At 57.7% G+C, this 27,575-nt stretch overlaps 1 protein-coding gene across 7 annotated transcripts in view; it reads right to left on the minus strand.

Annotated features, from left to right (window-relative positions):
* The window catches only part of MYLK (myosin light chain kinase), a 214,543-nt gene that overhangs the window by 67,458 nt on the left and 119,510 nt on the right, over positions 1-27,575 (minus strand). For all 7 annotated transcript variants that reach the window (XM_089331824.1, XM_089331821.1, XM_089331823.1 and 4 more), the window contains 7 exons: positions 24,190-24,327; positions 22,185-22,382; positions 21,276-21,525; positions 17,038-17,109; positions 15,207-16,639; positions 8,924-9,040; positions 720-806 (listed from right to left, as the gene is read on the minus strand). In XM_089331824.1, the coding sequence (XP_089187950.1) occupies positions 720-806; positions 8,924-9,040; positions 15,207-16,639; positions 17,038-17,109; positions 21,276-21,525; positions 22,185-22,382; positions 24,190-24,327 (2,295 nt within the window). The remainder of the gene's footprint in view (positions 1-719; positions 807-8,923; positions 9,041-15,206; positions 16,640-17,037; positions 17,110-21,275; positions 21,526-22,184; positions 22,383-24,189; positions 24,328-27,575) is intronic.

Genomic DNA, 27,575 nt, shown 5'->3' on the forward strand with positions numbered 1-27,575 from the left:
GCAGCTGGGCCACATGTGGGACCTTGTATGCACCTGTGTGGCAGGTGTGTCCAGTACACAAACATGTAAGAGGGGCATTTGTACAGGATTTTGTAGGTGTGGGGCCACTCACTATCTTAACCTGGAGCAAAAGGATCAGAGCTACAGTTCAGGAAGCTTCCCCCACAGGGTCAGCATCCCATATGGGCACCAGTTCGAGTCCCAGCTGCTCCACTTCCGATCTGGCTCCCTGTTAATGCACTTGGGAGGCAGGGGAGGATGGCCCAAGTCCTTGGGTCCCTGAACCCATGTGAGAGACCCAGATGAAGCTCTTGGCTTTTAGCTTCATCCCGGCCCAGCCCCTCCCCGGCCAATGTGGCCATTTGGGGAGTGAACCAGTGGATGGAAGATATCTCTCTCTCTCTCTTTCCCTCTGACTTTCAAATGCATAAATAAATTTTAAAAAAAGGAAAGAAAAGAAAGCTCCCCCTAGCAGACCAGCCCATAGGGGAGCAATCAGGAGAAGTAAACAGGGAGAGAAAGAGAGAGGGTGAGAGGGCTGTGGGTAGGAGGAAAAGCAAGACAGGCTGTGGACAGGGTGGAGTGAGAAAATGACACTGGCTTGGTCACCAGGAGTTCACGGGGCACTCGGAGGAGCCCAGGCGAGAACAGGTGCACAGGAGGCAGGGCTCTGTGTCGGCCTGGCCCTGCCTCTGCAGGCGAGGGGAGCGAGTACTCACTCTCTGTTCCTAGCACGGGGGGAAGAGAGCTCTTGGGCCTCCGGGATTTCATCTCCGGGGCCTTGGCATTCTCGCTGGCCGGGGCATCTGGAACAAAACAGGTGACAGGGACATCAGTCAGAGGCGCCTCAGGCAAGATCCTACCTCAACCGAACTTCCAGCACCTCCCTCCGCCCGCATTCCAGTCTGAGGGCCCTCTGTGCCCCCGGCGCCTGCGGCTGGCCACCTTCCTCTGGGAGAGCACCAAAGAAGGAGAGCCTGCTCTGCCGGGCCTGATAAATCAGGTGGAGAGAGTACAGCCGCCCCGGCAAGATGGATGGGCAGGCTCTGCGGGGAGCCAGGAGCAGCCTCCCCGGCAGCCTGGGGCCGAGCTGCCTCCCCTGCCTCCCTCTCCCCGTCCTTGTCCTCAGCTGAGCATGGACTCACTGGGGCTAAACGTCCTGGATTTCCCCAGAAGGCTGCTCTGTCTAGCAAGAGGCTCTCCGGCAGGGCCAGGAGGGGATGGTTCTGCTGGGCTCCTGGGCTGCAGGGCTTCAACCTCTGATTTCTTCTACTTCCTCCTGCACACAGGTGCTGACAGAGCAGCGCACCGCCTTTGCAGGCCTCACCCCTCACCCTTCTTGGGGACTCCTGCTAGCCCCTCCCACAAAGCAGGCCCAGGAAAACCCCCAGCCCCCGCCTTCTGGGCAGGTGCACGCCAGCTGCTTGGGCCTTTACTCCACCTCTGTGTCAATGCAAAGCATGTGCCAGGCCACAGGAAACCATCCCTGGCCCGGCAGCAGGGAAAGGTCACTCTGGGCTGTCATGGGTGGCAAAGGCCCTCACTGGGCCCCTTGGAGGCTGTTCTTTAAGGACTTGTGGGGGAAACCCCCAGGAACTTGGATAAGGGGCGGGCTGAGTGGCTGTCACTACACTCCGGAATTTCAACAGACCTCCCCCCCCCACAATAGAAAACACTTCCGGGGGACAATGCTGGAGGCAGCGCCCCCTCAGGCCCCCTTCCTGTCCATCCTTTTCCTGCTCGGGGAGAGGAAGCTCACAGGGAGGAAGGAGGGGGTGGGACTTTCCAGTGGAGGCTTCAGCACATTCCTGTGGCTTGGCTGGGGAGGCAGGGCCCCCTCACTGCCCAACTGCCAGGATGGGGCAGTCCTGGCCGATCTTGCCTAGCCCTGGCTCCTGGGCCTGTGAGGGCGTGGGCCCAGGGAGCACAGAGTGGAGGGGCTGGAGGCATCCGCATGCATTTCTTCTTCCAGGTGGCATGCGGGTCCCTCGCCTGCTCTGCCCCTATGAAACCCTCCACACAGGGTCCTCGCTGAGGTCTAAAGGCTCATTGGGCCTCCTTCCCCACCCAGCGCCTGCCCAGTCGCCATCAGACGGGCACGGTGCAGGCCAGGGGCAGCCGGGCCATCCCCCCTGCAGACACACAACCGTAGTTGTGATTACAGGGGTTTTCGGGCAGGACCCAGCAGTGAGGGCAGGGATCGGAGGCGGCTCAAAGCTGGAAGAGAGCCTCTCAAGCAGCCCTGGGGTGTCTGCTGCCTCCTGTCACCCTGGTAGGAGCACAGGAGCCCCAGAGGTGACTCAGGTGTCCTTGCTTCTGGAGCTGCCACTGGGCGCCAGTTCCACGTGGACAGGGAGGGACCGTGGTCATTCTCAGCCACAGGCAAGTCCTCCGGACCTACCTGTCAGCTCAGTGGCTCTCAGCTTTGGCCACATGTTTAGAAGCACCTGTACTCAGGCCCTGGTTTAATTGGTTTGGGTTGGGACCCAGGCAGCAACATCACCCAGGAGGTCCACATATGTCTCTAACATGTGGCCAATGGCAGTCTCTCCTCAAGCTGTGTTTGTGTGTGTGTGTGTGTGCACGCAGGTGTGTATAGATAATGGGGGGCACTCAGGAGGAGGCCTCAGGGACTATTCCAAGAGCCAGAAAAACCTGGCAGTGCCTCTCCTCGGATATCTGGGTACCAGGGTGCCATGCGGCAGGGACGTGGGGCCAGCCTCAGCCTTCCTGGTCCCAGGCCCTCCCTTCTTCCTCTCCTTCAGCACCAGCACTGTGACAGTCATTAGCGACAATTTACAGAAAAGGGCACCCAGAAACGTCTGGTACAGGAGGAGGGTGCAGGGCAGGGTTGTGCAGAGTCCTGCCTTCTCCCAGTGGGCTCCAGCGCACAGAGGAGGAAGCACCAGGAGGAGCAGGCTGTTCTGCTTTGTAAATTGATGGGCAAATGGGCACTAGCGAGTGAAGGCCGAGAGCCTGCTTTTCCTGGGTTCCTGAAAGGACAGTGAGCAAAGAGAGTCCTTCTCTGCCCATGGCGTTGTGCTGGGCTGCCTTCCAAGCACAGCCATGGTGGGGCCTGGCAGAGGCGAGAGCCAGTTTTGGGTCACCCTTGGCAACCTCCGGAACTCAGGCCAATCCCGGTACTACCCTGGGTCCCTGTGCCCATGTCCAGGCCATGGACAAGGCTCTTACTCTCTCTACCCCACAGAGCTCCAAGGCCTAAGCCGAGAGTGGGAGCGCTGGGGTTTCAGAGGGCTTGGAACGCTCATCATGGGTGAACTGGCTCTTCCTGTGAGCCATGCACCTTCGCCTCCCTCTGCGGGGCCCTGAGAGTTCTCCAGCTTCAGGAAGGCCCCTGAGCAGCCCCTGCAGCTTCAGAGCAGTCCCTGGGGTGCAGGTTTTCACCCGCGGGCAGGGGCGTGGGAGTGCACCACCTCAAAGTCATTCCCTTGAATCTTATCTTTCCATCTGGCCAGGAGGAAAGTGGCTCAAGTTTCCTTTCAAACCAGGCCCACTGCCCACGGGGCCGGGGGCGGGGGGGCCCTGGCCTCCCCTCCTGGAGTGCCAGCACAGTGGGGGCTTGGGCATGCACCATGGGGCCTGGCCGGGGATGTGAGCCACGAGACCGCCGTGAGAACCACAGCGAGGAATGGGCTGGAAGGGCCGTGCACTAATCAAAACCAGCTTTTTGCTCACCCGGCTGCCCGGGGGATAAAAATAATAGTAATAAAAGTTTAAGGGCAGCTTGTGTTTTCTGTCTATTTTAATCATTCTGTGATGAAACTGAACTCCATTTCTAGATCTGGGCCCCTGGGCTAGAGTCCCCTGCTGGTCTGGTTGTGCCCCCAAAGAGACATGGAGGGCAGGCCGGAGGTGTGGGGAAGTGGGGGGCCTCCGCAGAGAGAACTTCTCCTTATATGGACAATGCCTCGCCCCTTCCACTCCTGGGCTAGCTCTGGACTCAGGGCCCCCGAGTCTTCTGTCTTCCCTGTGAGGTTGGTTCCCTGAGCCCCGACCCTGGGGAGAAGAATGCAGTCTTGGGAGGCTTCTGGGGGCTTCCCAGGAGAGGGCAGGGGAGAGGGCCTGGGCTCCAGCCTCTCCCTGAGATGGCTCACTCCCCCTTGCCTCTCTCTCTCTCTGCCTGGGAACAGGCTGCATGCCAGCCTGAGAGAGTTCTCATCAGGAAGCCCCTTTCTGGCTTTGCTGTTCAGTGGCTGTGAGTCCCTGGGCAAGCTCCTGCACTTTTCTCAGCCTGCTCTTCCACAGTAGGAAGCTTGGGATCACGACACCTCAGCAGAAGGGAGAGCGAGCTGAAAAACAGCAGCTGACCCTCGCTGGCACGCATTCATGCATGTGCTACACTTGCATCATTTGCATGCTTGCGTCAGGTTGAACCACACCATGTGCACAAACAGGAGTGTAGTTCCACCTAGCACTCATCAGCTGCCTGTGATGACTGAAGGAGTAAGTGTGGAAGTGGGAACGGATTTAGGCACTCGGCAGGGATGAGGCCGCAAAGGAAAGGTGGGTCCAAGTCAGCTCAGGGGCCATCAGAAGTGCCTGATGGCCACAGCGGCAGTGGACCAGGGTGGTCAGGAGCCAAAGCCTGGATGTAGATTCCTACCCAGCTGCTTGGGTGGCACCTCCTTGGCGGGAGTGGGTGACTCCATCTCTGTATGCCTCAAACGTTAGGGCTGCTGCCCAGAAACTGTCGTGTCAAGGTCACCAGTGACCTCCCAGTGCCAAACCCCGAGGCTGGTGTCCAGGTCTGACATGGCAGCAGCATTTGACCATCGCCCTGTCTTCTTGAAATTCTCAGCGTTTGGCTTCGGGACACCCCTCCCCCTCCAATGCCTCCCAGCCTCCTCCCTCTTCACGTTGGACCCCGCCTCTCTCCCCTGCCCCACCTCCTTCCACACCCACTGAGGGCCTCGCTCAATCCCATCCATTCCTGCCGCCAACTCTGACCTCCCTCCTCCGCTGCAGACTTACAGACTGGCCTGCCTATGTGGCACGTGTCCCCTGGGCATCTTAAACCACACATGAGCAAAACTCATCCAGCCCATGCATTCCGACTCCAGTGGGGGGCGTTACCACTGACCTTCACCCCCCCACAAAGACTAGTCATCCCCTTCGACTTTCCTCTCTCTCTCCAGATCCAGTTCATCAGCAAGTCCTGTCAGCTCCCCACCAAAATGCACCATGAATCTTATCATTTCCTGTCTCCCCTGTCTCATCTGAGCTGCCATGGCTCCCGCCTTGGCTGCCCCAGTAACTTCTCATTGAGGTCTCTGCTCTTCCTTTACCTATCCTGGCTCTGGTCACCACACACACAAACGTGAGCCTTCACACATGTCCCAGTGGTCCCATCACACTCTGAACACATGGCCTTGCAACCCTCAGCCTCATGGCCAGGCCCACTGCTCCTTCCTGGCAGGCCACATGCACCATCCCGGGTATCAGCTCAGGACTGTGCACTCACTGCTACCTCTTCTCTCATCCCTTCAGGTCTCTGCTCAAACATCCCCTCCTCAAGAGGCCTCGGCAAACACCCTCTCTGAACATGGCATTCCCTGTCCCACTGGGGTCCCCTGTTGGCCACAGGTGAGGCTACCAGGACCCTGACACGTCTTCCACCTGCACCATCACCTCACCCCCATTAGAATGCTGCATCCTGAGAGCAGAGACTTTTCCTGTCGTTTACTGCTTTTAACACCAGCCCCTAGAGCAGTGCCTGGCACAGAGTAGGCACACAGAGATTTGTTGAATGAATGAATGAATGATGGCATGGGTGCCCCTGGAAAGCCCCCTCTCCTACATACACACGCATGACCCTCCATGGTCAGGAAGCCCTGTCTCATGGACAGCAAAGGCTGGGTGCCTCGGCCGGGGGTGCTGGGCTCAGCAAGGGGGTCCAGGTGCCCTCTGACGCCTGTCTTAGGATTCGGCCTGAGAAGGGCTTCTTTTCCTCACCTCTCATCTGGGGCTGAGTGGGAGGAAAGGGATCAGTCTGATGTCCAGAAGGACTCTCCTGGAGACGGTCCTGCCAGAGGAGGCCACACCAGGTTGCAGAAGGGCGTGGGCTATGCATCAGGCACACCTGAGGCTTGCCGGGTGATTCAGGTTGTAACTCACCACGTCGGGTGGGGCTGCAATGCGGGCCCTGTTGTAAACTGTGTGACCTGGAAAGGCTGCTGACCTCTGCTGAGCCTTGGTTTGCTCACAGAGCAAGACACCCTGCCCGCTGCAGCACAGACGAAAAATGCAAAGTGCAGAGCCGTGACTGCCATGCTGGCTCAGAAGGTCCAGTCTTTCTTCCTCCAGGCTCAGTTGCCTGGCAAGTCCTAACCCAGAGGTGACCTCAGCTCCCCTCTGTGTGGCACAAGTGCCCCTTGGAGGGAGGGGCACAGGATACCCCTTTTCTTAGGGAAAGCCCCAACTGTCACGAAGGAATAGCCAGACGTGCTGCACAATCAAGGCACCTCCCTCTTCTTCATTCTCTAAGGGCAACACAGCCACAGACGCATGCTCGTCATGGTGTGGGTACAGGCTGAGTGACAGTGTGTGAGACTTTCGGGGGCAGGGCAGGCCCTCAGCGTGGTAGGGGGAAGCCAGCCGGAGGTCAGCGCCAGCTGTGGTCCTCACACCCAGTGGAGACGGACCTCGCTGCCCCCTGGGAGGGAAGCAGGACCAGTCCCATCCTGAGGTCGGGCTGGCAGCTGCGGGTGGAGCAAGGTGGGAGGAGCCCACACAATGGCTGGACTTGGAAGTTCAGCCGTGATGACTCCCTGGGACAGGTGTGTCTTCACTGTACTTTGATTCATGAGAATCTGCTGGAAAACTCTGGCCCTCTCTCTTTGGAAAGGTGCTCCAAACCACGTACACCCCGAGATTTGCCTCCTATTTCTAAGGATGCTGGGACCCACTGGGATATTATGCCTAGGGAGTCGACTGGCTGGGAGAACTGAAGGGATGAGGGGACAGAGGGGAGCACCAGCTGAAAGGAGGCAGCCAGGTGCTGGAATGTAGCGGGAGACCCCACTCCTTCATGGCTTACTAAATGTGGCTAGAAGCCCACAGGCGTACCAGGGCACTAACCCGTCTCACAGACAGCCCTGCAGAGGGAGGGGGTGCAGGGGCTGCCCTTTTTCTCTCTGAAAACCAAACCAAACCCAATTATCCCAGAGTCAGTCCTGTTATCTCAGCGGCTCCTGTTCTAAAAGCCAGAGGCCACACCCTGCCTTTGAGGGATCAAGGGGAGGGCAGGAGGCTCTTCCAGCAGACTTCTGTGTGGACATAGTCCGGCAAGCTGCGGAATGAAGTCCCCAAACCTTAAGAAAGGACAGCTCCCAGACATCTTCCGGAGGGGAAGAGGAACTTTCATCTTGTAAACAATCTGGGAAAGGTGCTGACACTCCCCAGATAAGGAGAATGAATGGCATGCCCGCCCTGACAACAGGGCCCGAAGGGCTGAGGTTCCAACAGCAGATGACCTCAGCAGTAGCCGGCTTCCTTGCAGACCAGTGGGAATCAGCGTGAGTCCCAGAGAGGCAATGGGGCTGTCAGAAATAGGCTCCCAGGGTCAAGTTCCCAGGAACGCTATTCTGTTTCAAGGCGACACCCATAAGAAAGGAGTAGGACCCTGACATGGGCGGTGGGTGAGGATACCCCCACACCAGGGGAAGCAACAGTAGCAGCTTGCACAAAGCCTCAACACATGTCCCCAGCCCCCCTCGCAGCTGACCGGCACCTCTGACCATCAGACTCACAGCCGGGTGGCAAGTGAAGTCACACAACTCACAGGAGACGGATGGACGTGACTCTCAGCCTAGCTGTTGGCCACAGCAATCTAACTCTGTCATTGTGTGTGTATTGTTTTAAAAAGGACTTTCCCCCTTCTCCGCACCACTCATTACGTAGGGTAAACCTTGGTTTTGTGATCAGGAAATCCGATGATAAAACCCAGAAGGAGTACAAAGACCGTCTCCCGTGCAACGGCAGCGACACCGGCGGGAACCTCAGAGCTATGGCGGGAACCTCAGAGCTATGGCGATGGCTCGCGGGAGCCCGAGCAGCAGAGCTGTCCTCCGAGGCGCCTTATTTGGACACTGGTTCTTGACATGTCATGTATGGCTATTAACCAGGCATTTCAAGGGCGAGACGCTTGTTTTCTAAAACTACCTTTCTAGACATTTCCAGGCAAATTCAATACAAAGAAAGGGCCTTGGGTTGCGAGTCCCCAGATGGGGGTCAGGCTGTGGCTGAGCCTGCGAGTGGAATGCTTTCGCTCTCTGAATGGCCTCAGGGTCCTCACCCGTGAGGTGAGAGTGTTAGCCTGAATCATCATGAGGTTTGTGCTACTCCTGGGTCCCTCATTCTGCACACCTCACAAGGAGAAAGAGGGAAGACTCACAGCTACACTCCGGTGGTTTCTGAAGGTCCAGTCCCAAGCCCCTGCCCCCTACGGACCCTCCACTCAGCTGGGCAGGCCTCCTCCCTCCCTCTGCTGCAATAGAGTTGTTTCCTTTCCTGCCCAGACACTCAGCCCCACTCACCTCACCCGGACCCCGCTCTGCTCCCTCTTCCTCGCAGGACCCAGAGCCCTGCAGCCTGGGTCTGACCTGCCAGCTCCCACTCTGGCTGTGGTGGCTTGGAAAACACGTTGTAGTCATTTTCCTGTGGGTGTGTCTTCTCCCCCGCCTCGTGCCCCTTGCCCCGGCTGCCCTGCTCAGAAGGCTCTGGGCGTGGAGGGCGAGCGGCCCCTCCTCCTGGCTCAGGAGTGCAGGACGAGGCCACATGAGCCATCAGGTGGAGCTGCTGCATTTGTTCTCGCCTTGTTGTTATGGAACGTGGCCTGAAGCTTGCAAGGGAGGGCTGAGAAGTGGTGCCCTGTGTGCATGTGGCAGTGATGGGCGCAACTTACCGTGCACGGTGACGTGGCAGGAGCACTCGGCCTGGCCTGCGGCATTCTTGGCCACACACTTGTACAGCCCTCTGTCCTCCGGCAGCGCCTTCTCAATGGAGACGGAGCACAGCGAGCCTGGAGGGGAGAGGAGGAGGTGGTGAATGGGCGGGTCCCAGCACCTGCAACACTCAGGTGAGTGTCACACAGGAGCCTCTGGGAGCGCAGAAGCCCCAGGTCCCGTAGGAACCGACCCTGTCTCCTCCAGGAAGCCAGGGCACCCTTCTGAGAACCCACGTCTGCAACAGCTGCCCCCTTACCATGGAGCCCCCCTCCCCGACCCGGACAGCCCTCTGCTGGGAACATACTGGACAGCTCAGAGGAAGGGAGATACTAGCTCCAGCTGAAGGCTCACAGGACCCAGGCTCGCGCTGAGAGAGGAGAGGAGCCAGGCCAGGTTCTCACCCCTGCATTAGGGACAGCGGCCTTACAGCACTGTTTGCAGCAGTGGTTCCGGGCAGGCCCCTGGGAAAGGAGCTTTGCACAAAGAGGTGGGTCATGGAGGGCAGGAGGCCCTGGGCCTGGGAGGAAAAGGTGACTGCGGGCAGACTCAGGAGTCGGCTTCTCAGGTCTGTGTCTGAACGAGGGCAGCTGGGGGCTGCGTCCCTTCCGTGCCAGGACTTCCGGTCACCTCAGAGTGTGGGTGGTGATAGCCCTTTCTCCAGGCCCCCTGTCGGGGAGAGCAGTCAGGGGTGCACACAGGAACCTGGGCTCTGGTATTCGCTCATCCAGCCCTCTCACCCTTGCGCTGGCTGCTTCTTGGGGGGTTTCCCTTAGGGTGAGAGGAGAAGTCAGCTGAGGACTTGGTTAGCTGCTAGGGCAGGCAGAAAGGCAACGTCACCCATTCCTGCCTTCAGACACACCAACAAGCAGAGGTATTCTGCCCAAGGCTGCCCCTAGTGTCACGGGGTGGGGGTGGGGGTGAGAGGTGAAGAGGAGGAGGAGGAGGAGGAGGAGGAGGAGGGGGCCTGAGCCAGAACTCCACCCCTCACAGCCCCCATGCCACTGGCAGGGGGAGAGCAGAGCTGAGTGCCTCCCATTGAGTGCATGGGGAGGCAGTGGGGGCGTGACAGGAAGGCAGGCCATCCCACTGAGCACCTCCCCCACGCCCTCCCCACCTCATAGGCATGCGAAGAAGATTGGACCAAAAACACAGGGGAGGATGACATCAGCTCTGCCCAGGGAGCCTCGGTGAGACTGGAACAGAAAACAAAGGCACTAGGGTGCCCTTAGTCCTTGGCACCTGGGTCCTGTGTTCAACGGAGAAAGCTCAGACCAGCAAAGCACCAAGTGCAGGCTGGCTACTTTCCACCCGGCCCCTCAACCTCCTGCACCCTCAGAGACCCAGCCCCTGGGGGCAAGGTCAGAGTCTCTTTCCACCGTGACCAGGAGACAAAATTTGGATTTTTAGGAAGTGTGTCCTGGGAGTGAGAACCACGAGGCCTGGGAAGCAGAGAAGGCTGCCTGCCGGGTAGACAGGAGGACTCTGAGCTGACCTCTGGCCCCAATTTGACCCCCTTGGTCACCAAGCGCATGCGCATGGCTGAAGTCCTGAGAGCCGATACCCTTCCCCCAAGGAACATCCTGTTCAAATCCTTGATTTTCTTTCAGTTTCTGTGCCTGAGCTGCCTTCAGCCTTAAACCAAAATGAGATAATCTGCAGAGAGAGTAGTGAGACTACTGGGAGAACAGGGGAGCAGGTGTGCCACGCACCCACCCCCACCCTACCCCCGCCCCCCGCGAAGGCATAAGAGGGGCAGCCCCTCCAAGTCCCAGCTCCTGGACCCCCGGCCACAAGCCTGGGCTGGGGGAGGGCCCGCGCCCTCCAGAAGAGGAATCGGTATTTCCTGTGGGACAGCTCATTCCTGACCTCCACAAGAAAAGCTGTTTCCCAGCAGTTTTTTTTTTTCTTTGAAAAGCTTCAGCCTGGTGGGGAATTTTGAGAGGGAGGGGTGGGGGAAGGGAGAGGTCAGAAGCAGGAATCCATGGAGTGGCTCAGCTGGAGCTGGGCCTGGGAGGGGTCTGAGGATCCTGGCTCTCTCCCTGTGTGGGAGGTGGGGGGAGGAGATGGATGATGGAGGGAGCCTTCCTCTGAAGCCCTGGACACTCTGTGAGGAGACTGCCCTGGGGCAGAAGGGCCTTCCTGAGCCAGCCCAGTGGACAGATCCAGCAGGGCTGAGCAGTGGGCCTCAGGCCGGGCGTCCTCCACCATGCGATCTTAAGGCCACAGCCCTGGCTGGATTCCGAGCTCCCTATTAACCAAACTGTTACATAGGCCTGTGTCCCTCACCAGCTGGGGAGAGCAGGGACCACGTCAATCCCGGTCTTATTTCCCTGCACCTGGAATGCAGTGCACTCTGGAGGTGATCTGCTAGGGTCTGGTCAGGAACTCGTCATCAATGCAACCTAGCGCTGCAAAGCTGGCAAGGAGTCTGGAAAGACGACTTCCTGTTTCAGCCGTCCACCGTGAGTTGCCCTCACAATGAGAGGGACCACCTAGCCAGCTGCTTTGCACACAGTAGGTGCTGTGGACACCCATGCTTTGTAGGATGGATGCACACGGGCTTCCAGAAAAGCCTCTGCAAGATTCTGCCCTGCTGACAGTTAGGAATGAATCATCTGTTGATGACAGCCAGAAAAACGAAGCCTCAGTATCAGACTGGAAAATGTTTTGCCGGGGAAGCATGGCCTGCAGACGGGAAGTGGAGCAGGCAGGTGACGGCACTTCTCAGGAGCAGCCTGGCAGCCGGGTCCACAGGGCTGAGAGCCTGGGACGCACAGGAGGCACCTGAGCTCCATCTGCCCTGTAGCTCTGGGGTGCAGACAGGGGATGGACACTGACACATACCTGTGTTCCCTCCAGGAATTAACCAACGGTCAACCCCAAGAGACAGCTTACACCTCTCCCCTGCTGTCCTCGCCCTAAACACAGTGGATGGACTCCTGCTTGGTGGTGGTGGTAGTGGTGGGGCCTGTGGACTGTGGAGGCCTCTGAAGCTACATCAGACATCAGAGAAGCCCCCCCAAAGCCCCAAGGCAGTGTCCCCCAGCATTCAGTGCACACGGGGAGGGAGGAGAGAACAAGAGTCTCTCGTGATCCAAAGTGGTACCAATGTGCTGTGCAGGTGGCCTGGAGGAAGTGACTCTTCATGGCAGAAGAAGTGACAGGATGTCGATCGGCAAGAAGCACCCTACGTCAGGGGATGGGGCAGGGAGGAAGCTGGGGGGCGAAGACGGGGAGACCAGGGCAACCCATCCCTTCGTCATCCCCCGAAGCCATCAGCTCCCTTATTTCCAATGACACCAGTGCTGGGACCTCAGGCACCACACTCAGTGCCCTGCCACCTCCACACCACCAAGCAACAGGTGCTACTGCTTGGATCCTTGCTTTGTGGGCTGGCTAATTCCCCTGTAGCCATGGCTACTGCGTCAGTCAGGGCATCATCAAACTTCCTCCCTGACCTCCGCAGAGGGCTCTGAACGTGTCTTTTGGGCATGGTGTCCATCAACACTCCTAGAGGTCAAGTTCTGTGTACAGTGCTCCTTAGTCCACTGTCTTGCATGACTCCCTGTTGTTCCTGGGCCTGACGGAGGGTGCAGTCGGGGCCAAGTCGTGGGCTCCAGCCAGAATGGGCTGTGCACAGCCTGCCTCTCCTGCCACAGCCCCTCTCCTGCCTGGAGAGACCGGCCGTGTGCCCTGTCTCTTGCCTGGAGAGCCCGGGCTCCTTCAGCAGGAGCCCTTCCCTGTGCCCCCAGCACTCATGTCCCCTCCCATCTTGCTGCCGGCACCTCCTCCTGCACCTGGCTCCTGTGGTTTCATGACTGCCTGTGTCCTCTGTCCAGACCTATGGGAGAAGACCCACTCCACCTCTCCAAACACCCTGCTGCCCTCGAGGACATGCAGGTGGGCAGGTGCTAAGACACTATGAGACGAGACGCTTCTCCCCAACAAAGCACAGGCTCCTAGAGGTGTGGTTGGTGGAGGGACAGAAGGCAGGGCTGGTGTAAGGGCCTCGTAAGACAAGGCGACCCCCTACTGCAGTAAGACAGATCTGTTCCCTCCATTGTAGGGAAAATACTAGAAGCTTGGCCAGCCCAGGGGTGCACCAGGGTCATCCAGTCTCTTGACAGCTGTTGACCACATGTATAATAAGTAGCCCTTAGCATTTGCTGTAGACAGATAACTTCTCAGCTGCCCTAGGATTCTCCAGGGGACACAGCATGGGAACTTGGGCACCTGAGCCCACACCCTGGCTCTGCTGCATGTGAGCTGTGCACTCGGGCAAGATACTCAACTGCTCTGTTAGATGCCCAGTGGCTATTGGGTGGGTGACGTGATGGACGCTGTAAGATGCTGAGGTCAGGGCTGGCCAGGGTGTTTAATAGATGCAGGCTGCTCTTGCTTACTGATGAGTTCTTTGGTATCTAGCATATTTCTGAAGTGGGATTTGGGACTAGCTCCGTGACCCCCTCTCCCCCACCCCATACATCTCTGCTGGTGCTGGCCCTCTTTGAATCAGTCCTCTGCACTGGACCTCAATGACTCCCTCTGGGTCAGTTTCTGTGGGAGAGGATGGTGGGGAGTAAGCCTTTTCCTGCAGATTAATACTCAGGCACCCTGGGCTTGAGAAGCCAGTGGCAAGTGGCTTGGGGTACGTTTCTGAAATCGGGGCCGGGATCTGCTTTCTGCTGCTCAGTTGCCCCGAGTTGACACCCATGCAGGCCCCAGCATGGTTTGAGCCTTGCCCCCCGCTGCCATGGACCTCATGATGTGTAGGCCTGTGACTGCATGGCTCAGGGACAGCAGTGCTCCCCCCAATCCTGTCCAGACAGCACCACAGGGGGACCTAGGACATGTGCCCAGTCAGGTTTCCCATCTGTTTTTCAGATGGCAGGGAACCCTGGGGTGGCAGGGAAGGCTGTGGCACCCACTCTCCTGGACATCTGGCTCTACCACAGTGATCCCCCAGACCCGTGTGTGGGCCTTGGAGGGCTGAGCTGGCAGAGGCAGGTGGATGGATGAGACCAGTTCCGGAGGACCTTGCCAACATGGGCCGTCAACATGAGAAGGTCTCCAGGCCAACACATTAACCTCTGTCTGCCAAGACCCCCTCTATCCCTTGGCACTGAGACCCAGTGCTCTCAGTGGTTCCAGACTTGCTGTCCGAGATTCAGAGGGAAGAGGGAGCCTTGCTTTGAGCCCAGAGGGATCCCGTGGTCTGCAATGCCTCCTTCTTCCAGTCTTGAAGAGGAAGGCAGGCAGGCAGGGAGGGAGGGAGGGGGTAACCTGGTAGCAAGGAGGGAGCACAGGGCACAGTGGCTCTGATGTCTCCACTGGCTTGAACTAACAGGACCTAGCCACTCTGGCCTCTGCTCCTCATGGGTAAATGTCACCTCTGGGGAACTTCTTTGTACCCTTCTCTCAGCCGACAGCATCAGCCCTAGCTCAGGCAGGGCCCTCTCCAGGCACAGGCTCTTCCAGCCCCAGGGGTCAGCATGGGCTGTCTGCCTGCCTCGGAGCTCCAGCCCAGGCTTGGGGGTCTCCTCCAAACCAAAAGGAGGTCCAGGGACAATACTCCTTTCATTCCTGTCTGTTCTCCAGGTATAAACTGGCCTGGCTCAGAACCCTAGACCCCAAAAGGCCACAGATGGCAGGATTTGCCCCCCCCTCTCCCCACCACCCAAGAATGTGAAATACCAGCAAACAAAAGTCTCATCCAAATTAGGAAGCAAGTCACTCCGTCTGCCTGTAAGTGCGTGCAGTCGGGGCTGTTCTGGCCTCTGGCTTCCCAACAGGTCCCCTCCAACCCACAAGGGCTCCCTGGACCTAAGTTGTTGTTGACCATGCTCACGGTCCTGTGCCACCAGTTGCTGCACCTTCTCCAAAGTGGTCATGCTGCTGTTTGGGCAACTCGGGGCTCAGAGCCATGACTGACCCCAGCCTCTGTGCCCCTACTCTCCAGCTTGCAGGCAGAGCCCCTGTCACACGGGAGTTGTGGGGGCATCAACTCAGGCCCGCGTCTACTTGGGGAGCCTCAGATGGGGTTGCCACGAGACAGCATTGCCAGAATCCCAGCCCTCATCCTCAGCCACAGAGCATGGGCCCCAGGCCCCTGATAGGGGCAGGGCCAGGCTTACCAACCCAGGTTATGGGCCTCCAGCACCACAATCAAGACCAAGGCTCCACAAGTTTGGCAGTGGCTTGGTTCAGGGCCCCATCTTCCCCATACCCACCCTCATTTACCTTCTTGGGAGAGGATGACGAATTTGGTGGTCTTGAGTGTCTTCCCATTCAGTGTCCAGGTGATGGTGGCCGGGGGCTCAGAGGACACCTGGCACTGGAGCAGCAGCTTCTCACCCTCTGCCACACGGACGTCCTGCAGCTTCTCCTTGAAGGTTGGGGCTGTTCCTGGGCTCGCAGGTGGTTTTTCGTTATCCGCAGCTCCTGCCTTCTCTCTCTTGCAGTTTACATCATTCTGGACCTCCTTCTTGAGTTCCTCTTTCCCTGCTGGTTTGGGGGTCTCGGCAGGCTTTGCGTTGGCCACGGCTTTCAGGGTCTCGGCAGGCTTGGCGTTGCCCACGGGTTTCAGGGTCTCGGCAGGCTTGGCATTGCCCATGGGTTTCAGGGTCTCGGCAGGCTTGGCGTTGCCCACGGGTTTCAGGGTCTCGGCAGGCTTGGCATTGCCCACGGGTTTCAGGGTCTCAGCAGGCTTGGTGTTGGCTATGGGTTTCAGGGTCTCGGCAGGCTTGGTGTTGCCCACGGGTTTCAGGGTCTCGGCAGGCTTGGCATTGGCCACAGGTTTCAGGGTCTCAGTAGGCTTGGTGTTGCCCACGGGTTTCAAGGTCTCGGCAGGTTTGATGTTGCCCACGGGTTTCAGGGTCTCGGCAGGTTTGATGTTGCCCACGGGTTTCAGGGTCTCGGCAGGTTTGGTGTTGCCCACAGGTTTCGAGCTCTCGGCAGGTTTGGCGTTGCCCATGGGTTTCAGGGTCTCTGCGTTGGCCACAGGTTTCAGGGTCTCGGCAGGTTTGGTGTTGGCCACAGGTTTCAGGGTCTCTGCAGGCTTGGCGTTGGCCACAGGTTTCAGGGACCCTGACAGTGGTGCATTGCCCACAAGCTTGGGGCTTTCTGTTGCCTTGACATTCAAGGCCTCAGCATTGCTGCTACCATTCTCTGCCGGTAATTTCTTCTTGCTACCCAGCACGGAGCGAAAATCCGGAGTGGCAGGTTTTGGAGGTGGCGCCTTCTCAGGCACGGGGGTCTTGGGAGTCCCCTTCTTGGCTAGGACGGAGCGGAAGTCGACCTGCTGGGGGCTGTGCACCTTCCTCTCCTCCTCAGACACAGTCTTGGGCTTCACCTGCCGCTGCAGGTTGGCGCGGAAATCCATCTGCTCGGCCGGGATCTCCTTCAGGGCTTCCTCCGACAGGGTCTTGGTACTCACCTTCTTCCCCAGCAGCTCACGGAAGTCCAGCTGCTCCACCTCCTGCTGGCGGATCGCCTCCTCGGTGTGCTGCCTGGGCTCCACGCGCCTCCTCAGCAGCCCCCTCACGTCCTCCCCGTCTTCCTCCTCGGGCCAACCTTGCCCTCTCGCTGCCCAGCAGGACCTCAGGGTCCCATGGCGCTCGCCGCCACCACCATCAGCACCACAGAGGCCCTCGCAGCTGGCAGGCTCCCTCCCCCTGCAGCCAGTGAAGGGAGAAAGGAAAGAGGCAGGAGGAAAGGGGCCGGGTGAGAAAGCAACGTCAGGGGAGAGCAAATCCCTGAGGGCGGAGGGTGGGGGGGTGGGGGGGCCGGCCAGGCTGTGTTTATAGAAGGGAACATTGGTGAGCGGCCTCTCGCTCGCTTAGTTGGTTTATTACATCGGTAATGACTTCAGTAGCCTTATAAGGGTGTGTGCAAAAAAAAAAAAAAAAAAATTTCACCCCCTCCTTTCCCCGGCTCTCCGGCTCTCCCTCCCTCATTCCCCTTCCAATCGCTCCCTTTTGGCTCTGGCAGCCTCGGCTGCAGGATACAAACCCTGGGGGCTTCTGTGGGGCCAGGAGGGAGGCGGGGGGTGTGGCACGCGGTTGGCACTCACCGCACGGGGGCTCTGGCCGGGCTGTTCTGTAGCATCAGAGACACCTGGCAGCTGCACTCACCGACTCGGTTCCTGAAGAATTCAGGGGATCAATGCAGATCAAGGGGCTGTGAGGGGTGCGGGCTTGAGTGTGGACTTGGAGTCAGGAGGATGGAGGTCACAGTCCCAGCTGTGATGTCCATCCCTGATTCAGATTTAGGGCAGGGGCCCTCTCATCCTGTGGTCACTATTTTCTCAGCTCTTGTTTCAAAAGAAGCAAAGAAGACTGTCTGGACGGCAGCTCAGACGGACATCCAGCAGATGCCCTCGTGTAGCTGGTCCATGAGAGAACAAAGGCTGGCCTGGGATGCAGATGCCGGGTCTGGACAGTGGATCCTGGCCAGCCTGCCCGGGACCCTCGTCTGTTTACGGTGGCCTCTGCGCAGACACTGCTACCTCCCCTCTCAGGCCAATGCCCTTCCTTGGATCAGAATTCTCTGTTAAAACCCCAAGTGTCCCCCTATATGGGTGGCCCCTTTTTCTTCTTCCTACAGGTGGGGAGGGGTTTGGATTCTTCCTGTCTATGAAACTGTTCAGAGTCTTCGAAGGTAGGGCTGGCCGGTCAAGGCCCCTCTGCTCAGGAGAGGGGAGGGGGCCTAGCTCTCCCCTCCAGCCACACAAGGGTGCCACCTGCTGGCGATTCTGAGCTCCAGCCTGATTCTAGCTCAGACTAGAGAGAAGGGGTGGGGCAGGTCTGGGAACCAAAGGAACTCTTGGTGCTAAGGACTGCATTTCTTATGCACCCTTCAGCACCCACAACTTTCAGCTGTCATCTTGTTCACAACACACCAGGGACCTATGCAACGCGATCACACCCATTTTAGAGAGCCAAAGGAGGCTCTGGGTCCATCCCTCTTACCAGGATGGAAGGGCAGGGCATGACCAAGACCTGGCCAGAGATGCCAGGTGCTGTGACACCCTCCTTCCACAATCCATCTCGTGTAGCCTGGGAAATTTCTGTGAGGCTGGAGTCAGCAGCGTTGTTGCAGGTAAGGAAGCCAAGGTTTGCAAAGCTTAAGTCATGGGCCTCACTCCAAGGAGCTAGCTGGTGGGAAAGGGGCCGAGCCCTGGGTCTACCTGAACAATACCTGTGGCCTCCGCACTCCTTCCTGCAGTCTCATCAGCACACGTCTGTTCTAGGATGTGTGTGTGTGTGTCTGTGCACGTGTATGTGGGGTCTTCAAAAAGCTTGTAGAAAATGCAGACTATGGAAAGACCATGCATGTTTCAAAAGTTCTTACAGCCAAACAAACTTCCCTTTTAATTCCCTTGGTTATGAACTTTCTGAAGGGCCCTTGTGGAAACACCCCTGCCCTGGAGGTCTGGGCCGTGGGAAATGCGTGCAGGTGTACATCTTACCCACAGGACCAGATGTTGAGCCTGTGTCTGTGTGTGCTCTGATCACAGGTGGCTGCCTCCCTCGCTCTGCCTGGCCCCCCCACCAATGGACGGAGACTGCAGTCTAGGGCAGGGATGTGAGTCTCAGGGGCTTTGGGCCGCTGCTCACCCTGGGTGCTGGGACCCTTCTGGAGTAAGAAAAGGTTGATCTATGCTGTCCTCCAACCTTCTCCTCACCTGTTGGGGTCTCCTGCTTTTGTCCCTTTCTAGGCCCATGCAGGTGCCTTCCTGGGGACCTTAACTCACTCCTCTCTCCGTCCCAGCTACTCGTCCCACAGCCTGGCCCCTTCTGCCACCCTCCTCAGAGCCCAAGTTCAGGGAGCCTCAGTCTGGAAAACTGGGGAGGGGGGGACATGTAGTTTTGCTCAACAAACAGCAATTAGGAGGCTCATTAGTGCCAGATGCTGGGGAGACCAAGGGGCTCCAGAAGCTCTGGGAAAGGCTGCTGGAGCTTGGCTCAGCTTGTAGAAGAACCACGTGAGGTCATTCTGGGGGTGAGGCCCAGTGCCCTGGTACCCGCTGCTGGCCAGTGTCAGGCCGTTCTGCGCACCGACCTGCTCCTTCTCAGCCAGGACCCTGCCTCCCCCACAGAGGAGTGAAGAGGCTGGAGTTCAGGCTGCATGGGTGGGGACAGCAGTGCATTTCCCAGGTCCCCCAAGTTCTCAGTGCACTTGAAAGAAACTCTAAGCCACAGGGGACAGAAAAGCATCTGATGGCACAGGACAGGAGTTCAAACGCAGGCTCTGCCACTTGCCTTTGGGTGGCCATGAGCAAGTTCGTGACCTCGAGAGCTCGGTTTCCCCAGTCGTTAGATGAGAAGGCGGCTGCATAACTTCTGAGGGCCCTTCCAGCTGGGACTAAGTTTTACGACTGTCCCCTGCTGGCCCCAGACAGTCTGCCTGCTGCACTCCCCTGCTCCCTTCCCCTCTGGCCTGGAGAGCCTCCCACAGCCCCCTGCTTCCCCCTCTCCACCCCTTGCCCTCTCCTGCTCAGCCTGCTCTACAGCTGAGTCTTCTCTCACATGCCAAGACTCAGCCCCTCTTCTTCTTCCTCAAAAGTCCCCCACAGAGCTCATCTCCTCCAGGAGCCTGGCTTGATGGGAATGAGGACTCCTACACACAGGTTCAAGGGCAAGTTCACAGGAAATGAGTATTATGAAAAAAACATGCACGGATTTCAAATTTCTTTGCACACAAATAAACTGCCCTCGAATCCCATTTTCCATAAACTTTGAGATGATGTCCCATGTCATGTTCCATGCCTGTTCTGTTCTCTGGGGTGGGGGTACTGCTCCTCATTCGGGAGGCAGGTTGGCCTTCCTGGGGATACCTGGTCTAGGCATAAGGCAGAGGCAGTGGGTGTGTTCCAGGCACATTGTTGATGGCAGCAGGATTGGCAGCAACCAATAGCCATCCCATCACCTGACGCCAGGCACATCACGGAGCTCCACTGAGAGTCACCGAGCCCTGACCAGATCAGCAGAACTTCCTAGCAGGCCCAAGGATTCCTCAGAAATAATGGTGAAAGGCCAGTGAGTACTAGGGTGGGTTGGGAGCAGCAGAAGCTGATGCTAGTATACGAGCACAGGCCTGGAAAGGCCCTGAGCGGACAGGGTACTTGTTTGTGCATTGCAGGAGCAGTGTGTCATCATGGCTGTGACCTTGGCTTTCAGCTCAGAGCCTTGAACTGACTCTGGGGAAATGATCAAGTCCGTGAGCCAGGTACCCAAGGCAGGACAGGTCTAACCACCTTCAGGCTGGGGCCCAACCCTCTGAAGTGCAGCCAATGCTCTTTGTCAATGTTTACAACTACCGTAGGAGCCAGGGCAGGCGATCTGTCCCCACCAATCCAGGGCCGGCCGAGAAAATCAAGAGCTGGAGCATTGAAAAGGTGGAACATTTCTGGGTCCCACTCCTATACTAGAGCGACGCTGACTACCGGCCCGACCGGCTCTGGGCCTGCAAATACAGCACAGTGCTCTGTGGTGCTTCTTTTCTTGTGTAACCTAAGCAAGACCTCGAACAGGGGGAGGAACAAGGAATGGGGAACGTTAGCCTCCCTGTGGCAGTCCAAGAGGGGACCTTAACCCCTCTCCCTTTGGGTATGGGCTGTATTTAGTGACTCATCTTTTAACAGACAGGATATCTAAAGTGATGATGTATGGCTCCCATGGGCGCCCCCTCTTGGATCACTAGCTCTGGGGAAGCAGCTGCCATGCCATGAGGGCCCTCCAGTGGCCAGCAGAGGCCCACGTGGCAAGGAGCTGGGGCCCTTGGCCAACAGCCACGTGAAAAGAGCCTTCTTGGAGGGATCCACCGGCCACATCAGGCCCTCAGAGATGCACAAACTCCAAAAGCATCCAGCTAAGCTGATTCCAAATTCCCAGTGCACACAAGCTGCGAGATGATAACCACATGTTCTTTCGGGCTGCTAGGTTTGCGGGTGATTTATTACGCAGTGATAGGTGACTCGCACATTCCTTCTCTCTGTCTGCTTTTCCACCTTGAATCCCTCCCTCCTTATGTCATATTCTCCATTCACCAAGTAATGGGGCACAGGATTCAGGATAATCCAGACAGAGGGTTCTGGGAAAAGGAGCTCGGAAGGGAGGTTCTCAGGGGACACCTGCCCCAGGTAAGGGGAACACACAGGAGCTGGCCAGCAGCACCGAGCCTACACCTGCTTTCCTTTGGAGTCCAGCCCCATACTGTGGTGCTGCCTCTGGATTCCCATACCCAGGTCCAGGAGCTAGGGATGTGGAGTCAGAGGGTCAAGGGCACGGGCAGGACAGGCCGACTCACTTGAGCAGGATCTCGTAGTGGCCGGCGTGCCAGGGCTGCACGTGTTTCAGGACCAGGGTGAACACATCCTCGTTCTGCAGCACCTCGAAGTGGCCGGTGTCCTTGGAGAGGGCTTGGCCGTCTCGGAGCCAGTGCACGCTGGGAAAGGGGTCGCCGGCGATGGCGCAGGAGATGAGGACGCTCTGGCCCAGCGAGGCCGTCACGGAGCGAGGCTTGCTGATGAACCAGGGCTGGGTGCCATCCTGGGGCTCTGGAAGTTGGCAAAGGGGAGAGCTGCAGAGGCCCTGCACCAGAGCGTCTACCACGCAGCTCTCCATGGGGGGAAGGGCCCGAAGCAGCATGTTACCCGAACACCAGCTGCTCCAGAAAGCACTTCGGTTGCATATATAAACAGCACATCCTTTTGTGGCTGCTCTGTCTCCATTCTCAGAGAGCACAGTGAACATGAACTTGTATGTCCAAAGCAAGGGGTGGGCATACCAGCAGGTGTGGGGCACTGGCTGGGTGCTAGTGCTCTGTGCCAGCTGTGTGTGACTGAGAACTGCCACTCGCTTTCTGGGTACTTCACTTGCTTCCCCTCTTAAGTGTCGGTTCTCCAAAGCTAAGGGCCCGGATAAGCTCATAACTCACTGCAAATGCTCCCGCTGCCAAATGGCTAAGTGTCTCACACAGCTCCCTCTCAGCACTCTGCACGGCCTGTCACCAGCAGCCCAGGGAGCACAAGGACTTCAGAGAGCTCGGAAGGGCAGTCCCACTCAGCCAGAGTGCGACATGTTGGATAGAGAGCTGGCTTCTGGGCCCCAGCTGGGCACCGAGCAGGCTCCGGGGGTTTCTGCACCCTCTACTCACCTGTGCCAAGGAGGCCGCACAGCACCCTCCCCACCCGCTCCAAGTGGCCGAGCCTCTCACCTTGCACTGTGAGCACAGCCTGGGTGCGCACCTCTCCGGCGCTGTTCCAGGCCTCGCAGGTGTAGGTGCCTGTGTCCTCTGGGAACACTTCCTGGATACACAGGCTGTGCCGAGTGCCTCTCTGCTCAAAGTGGAAGTCCTCGGACTCCTGGATCTCGTTCCCGTTGTGAAGCCAGAGGACCTCAGGGGGCGGGTTCCCTGAACCGAGAGGGGGCGGGGCAGCCGTCAGCCAGGGGCTTCCGTGGCTGGTGGCAGCTCTGCCCTGGCCGCTGTACCGTGCCAGGCACTCTCTCAAGCCCTCCTGGCTTCAGGAAGATGAAGTGAGTTCATCTCCCTGCTGACCGCCCATCAGAAGGGCAGCTGGCAGTGGTATTGGGCACAAATACATGCTCTTTCTGCTCATTTAACTACAGATTGAAGAGACCAGAAAGAACACAGAAGTGCACACGTGATTTTAAAGAAGAGGAAGAAAACCCAGGGCAAATGCTTTTAATAATTAGCTTCAAACTGCTTCATAACACCAAATGGTAACTGGAACACCGCGTTCAGTCTGAGCGTGTTTTCCACTCCACGCTGCCTGCTGCAGCGCGTCCACATCCGGGCCATGGTCACCTCGTGGCAACTCTTGCAGATGGTCATGAGGAAGACAGCTCGGGGAGCGCTTCATTTTGCTGCCTTACCACTGCTGTTCCTGGGTAAGGCAGGGAGTCAGCCTGCCTAGGGGTCCCACGCAGGGTTATGGGAGGATGACACTGTCACCATGCACTGGTCTCTGTTTCTGGGCAGTTTCTAGGGATTTGTTGGACCATAAGACAACAGCCATTGGTGAGGGTCTCCTCTGATGTAAGAACTGACCGCTAGGCTTTGCTTCCTAGGAGCAGAGCCTCTGAACGGGCTGCAGAGGTGGGCTGGCTGGGCCCAGGCCTGGAGAGGCCCAAGAGAGAGCAGATGGCCTCCAGTCTGCCCCAGGTCGGACAGGCTGCTGGCCAGGTGCACAGTACTGCCCAGTTTTTCCAATTCAAGGACTCAGGAAGGGCATGGCATTTGTGGTCGGGGTCCCAGGGGAAGGGACACAGCCTTCTGCCTGGGGCTGCCACTGGACAGCCCTCAGCCTGTAGGTACATCCCTGGAAGGGTGAGCCCATGGTGGCTTCCGCAGCTCAAGGAGAACTAATGAGCCAGGAAAGCCACCTCCAGGCTACAGAGCCACTTAGTGCGGCCACCAGTCATTTGCGCACTCAGTGGCAAGTGTGGCTGTCCTCAGTCACAAATGCTGTGCCTGGGCCACTCTGGGATTCTCTTGTTTGCCTCTGGCAAGGACCCTGATTTCTCAGACTGGGGTGCTGACCCCACACTCTGCTTCCCTGCTTCGGTTTTATAAGGACTTCTGCTCCATCTTCCCTCCTTAGTACCTGAATGGGGCATCTGAGAAAGTCCGAGACTTGGCGAGTTATCGTACAATCTGGTTCTCTCCCAGTCTTCTAAAGCTTCCTGTCCCACTGTGGTTTCAGGTGACCCTCTCACCCCTCTAGTTATGGCCATCTTTTCCCACTGGATTGTTCAATGTTTTTTTCTTAAGGTTTATTTATTTATTTGAAAGGCAGAGTCAAGAATTTCATCTGGGTCTCCCATGTGGGTGTCAGGGGCTTAAGCACTTGGGCCATTTTCCACTGCTTTCCGAGGTGCATTAGCAGGGAGCTGCATTGGAAGTAGAGCAGCCGGGACCCGAACCAGCACCTATATGGGATGAGAGTGTCACAGAGAGCAGCTTAATCTGCTGTGCCACAGTGCCAGTCCCTGGACTGTTTAATCTTGATTCTAGGAAATCCTATCCATGAGAGGCAGAAAAGAGAGGTGAGAGGCTGCACTCTGTGGGTCCCTCAGTGACAGTTTCATGCTGATTATCAGGCAGAATCAACATTGTAAGCAGGCCACTGGGTAGCAACACCCGTGTCAGAAGCACCACCATTTTTACCTGTTCCCCAAGAAGAGACGCAGATACAGACCTGACACCTGGACTGTCATGGTGACCTGGCTTCCATCCATGACCTTGAGGTCAGAGAGGCCCTGCAGGAAGACAGGTGCGACGGGCCTGCCGGGAGCCACGGGCAGAAGGCGCTCACACTTCCTGTCACTCTTCTTCTCTGTGTGCAGACAACACAAGGTGGAGTGACCATCCCTTCGTTGAACAAACACAGGCTGACCGACCGCCCGGGACTCCGGCTTCCAGCGGAGACTGACTGCTGGAATTCAGAGTCACCTGGAACGAGATGACCGAACCTCTCGACGGTGCGCCTTCGCCCCAGGGCAGGGCGGGAGCGAGGAGCCGGCTGCAGAGCCACGGCTGGTCAAGGCTCTTGTCCCTCAGCTGATGCTTGGCATCTTGTGAGATGCCTTTTCTCAAATTGTATTGCCTTTTTTGAATAAGTGATACAGTCACATGATATGAAATTCAGAAGTGACCAAGGAGAGTAAAGGGTCCCTCCCAGCCCCATCCCCAGAGGCAGGCAATGCTCATCTGCCCAGCGATGACTCAGGTGTATCAATACACAAGCAAACACATATATTCTGTGTTTTCTTCTTTTAAAAAGATTTATTTATTTGTATTTGAAAGGCAGAGTTACAGAGAGAGAGAGGGAGATAGCCTGCACCCACTGGTTCACTCTCCAGAGGGCTGCAACAGTTGGGGCTGGGCCAGGCTGAAGCATGGAGCCAAGAACTCCATCTGGTCTCCCACGTGGGTGCAGGGGCCCAAGTACTTGGGCCATCTTCTGCTGCTTCCTCAGGTGCACTGGTAGGGAGCTGGGTTGGAAGCGGAGTAGCCAGAGCTATGGGCACCAGTATGGCATGCTGGTATCACAGACAGCTGCTTAACCTGCTGTGTCACAACACAGGCCCCCATTTCTTTCTTGTTAAACATATATCAGAACACACTGCACACTTGGCTTGGCATCTCACTTTTAAAGTTAACGACCGTGGCACTTCCCCGTCATTTCCCACCACGCATGGTGCTCCGTTGCCATCTTAGGAGATTCGAGCCCCTCAAGACAGCCGAGGCTACACCGACAAAGACTGAGCATCCCAAATCTGTGCTGGCGAGCTCACTCTGCTGGTGCTGCAGAACCTCGGAGAATGGTCTGGCTGTGCGCTAGGGTCAAACACACACTTCCGCCCTGGCCCAGGCACTCTCCTGAGGACCTGCCCACGAGTATGGGAGCCACAGCTACACACAGGTCTGTGCACAGTGCTTCCAGTGGGTTATCCACAATAGTGCCAACAGGGGAATAAACAAACCAGTGGTGGGCCATCCGTGGAATACTACTAAGTAAGGAAAAGGGGTGGGGTACTGAGAGACGCTGCAGCAGGAGTGAAGCTCACAATACTGACGTCGAGGGGCCGACACTGTGGTGCAGTGGGTTAGGCCAACCCACCCATGTGGGAGACCTGGATGGAGTCCCAGGCTCCTGACTTCAGCCTGGCCCAGTCCCAGCTATTGCAGCCATTTGGGGAATGAACCAGTGAATGGGAGATTTCTCTCTCTCTTTGCCTTTCCAATAAATAAATAAATAAATAAATAAATCTTGAGAACTTATTTTGAGTACAAGAAGCCAAAGAGAGACTACATGTTAGATGATATCACTTCTATAAAACTGAAGAACAGACACAGAGCAGAGTGACAGAAAGCAGAGAGGTGGTTGCCGGGGGCCCAGGGCTGAGGCTTGGGGCTGGATTACAAACGGGCACAAGGGAGCACTTGGGGGTAAAGCAGACGCTCATTCCCTAGAGCGTGCAGGTTTCCTGGAGGTGGACATCAGCCCTCGTCACCAAAGGAAGCACCTTCCGTGTACACAGTCTGTTGTGCGTGAACACCAGCTCCATAAAGACTGGGCAGGGGGAGCACGGGCTCATCAGGGACACACCCAGACCGCTGTCTGGGTGCAGGCCTGGTCCACTCACCCACTGAGTGCCCGCAGAGATGCACTCACAGAGAACCTCTTCCTCATTCTTGGACCCCACCCCCGGTGGGGCTCCGACTGTGCCTTGCAGGGGCTTGGGGAGGGGCTGAGCAGACTGCTGCATGCACAGCTCAGGCCTGGCTGGCACTGTCTTCCCCTTTGTCCTGGGGGCCAGGGAGCTTTGAACTTTACTAAGCCCCTCCAGCTCCTGGCTGCTGATGCGGGCGCTGAGATGAGGCTGGGGCTGGAGCTATGGTTTGGGGGTGGTTTGTCCCCACTGAAATTCACACTGATATTTGATTCCCAATACGGTGCTCAGGTCATGGGGGCACCGCCCTCAAAGATGGATCAAGTCTTTCTCAAGAGACCAGACCAGGTGTTCTTGAGGCTGGCGTGGTTCAGGCAGGTGTGAGTCGGCAGGTGGTTAGGGTGGGGGTCCGGTGTCTGCCCCGCCCCAGCTGTCTCTCTTGCACACGTGCTCCTTCTGCACACAGCTGCTTCCCCCTTCTGCTCAGCCCTCCTGACACGACGCAGCACGAGGTCCCACCAGAACCCAAGGAGGTGCCGGACCCGTAGAACCATGAGCAGAGATCAATCTCTTTTCTTTACCAACTATCTAGCCTCGGGGATTTTGGTTACAGCCATGGAAAACAGATGAAGACAGCTGGGATGTTTCTTTCTTAAGCTCTAAGTTTTGAGAGACAGGGACGCTGGCATTTGGGGAATTTAGTAGCTCACAGCCACAAGTACCAGACCTTGTTTAGGAAGCCTGGGTCTGTGGGCTGCATTTCCAGGGAGCTTTACCTACCTGGGCAAGGCCTAACTCCAAACTGGCTGCTGAGCTTTTATTTGTTGCCACTGAAAACAAAATCAGGCCCGCTGCCCAGTGCAGCTAGCCCAGCCTCTGGGACTGTGGCTGGGGAGAGACTGGTAAGGCCCAGGAGGCTGGAGACAAACTCCCCCAGAGCAGGTGCAGTCAGACAGACATGGGTCAGGTGTGCAAGAACAGGTAATGGCCCCAGCCAGAAGACAAGGCTCTCAGGGTCCTGTCTTTGGCCCACGTCCCAGAGCAGGCACCATGGCTGTGCCAGGGGGCGGTCCCCAGGCCCTGGCAGGAGGTCTGGGAGTGGGCTTAGGAGCACTGCACTGGAGACACACAGCTCTGTCCCGGCTCCCCGACTGCTGAGCAGCTGTGAGGGACACTGGCTGCCTCGGGAGAGTTGAGGAATTTCCTGTCTTACACAGTCTGAGAAGGCTCCAGGACTCTGGTGCCCTCCCTGTTCCCACCTCTGTGTCGTCTCAGCCGGAGTCCCAGCCTCAAAGAGCCCAGTGCACATGGGCTCCAGCCCCTAGGCGCTGCCGGGACATAAAGAGCTCCAGCTTGCTCTCCTTCAGGCAACCTCCCCCTGGGCCCACCCTCTCTCCGTTCCTCCCAC

This window comes from Oryctolagus cuniculus, chromosome 4 (genome assembly GCF_051225735.1).
Source record: "Oryctolagus cuniculus isolate XC-2025 breed Fujian yellow rabbit chromosome 4, ASM5122573v1, whole genome shotgun sequence".
NCBI classification, from domain to species: Eukaryota; Metazoa; Chordata; class Mammalia; order Lagomorpha; family Leporidae; genus Oryctolagus; species Oryctolagus cuniculus.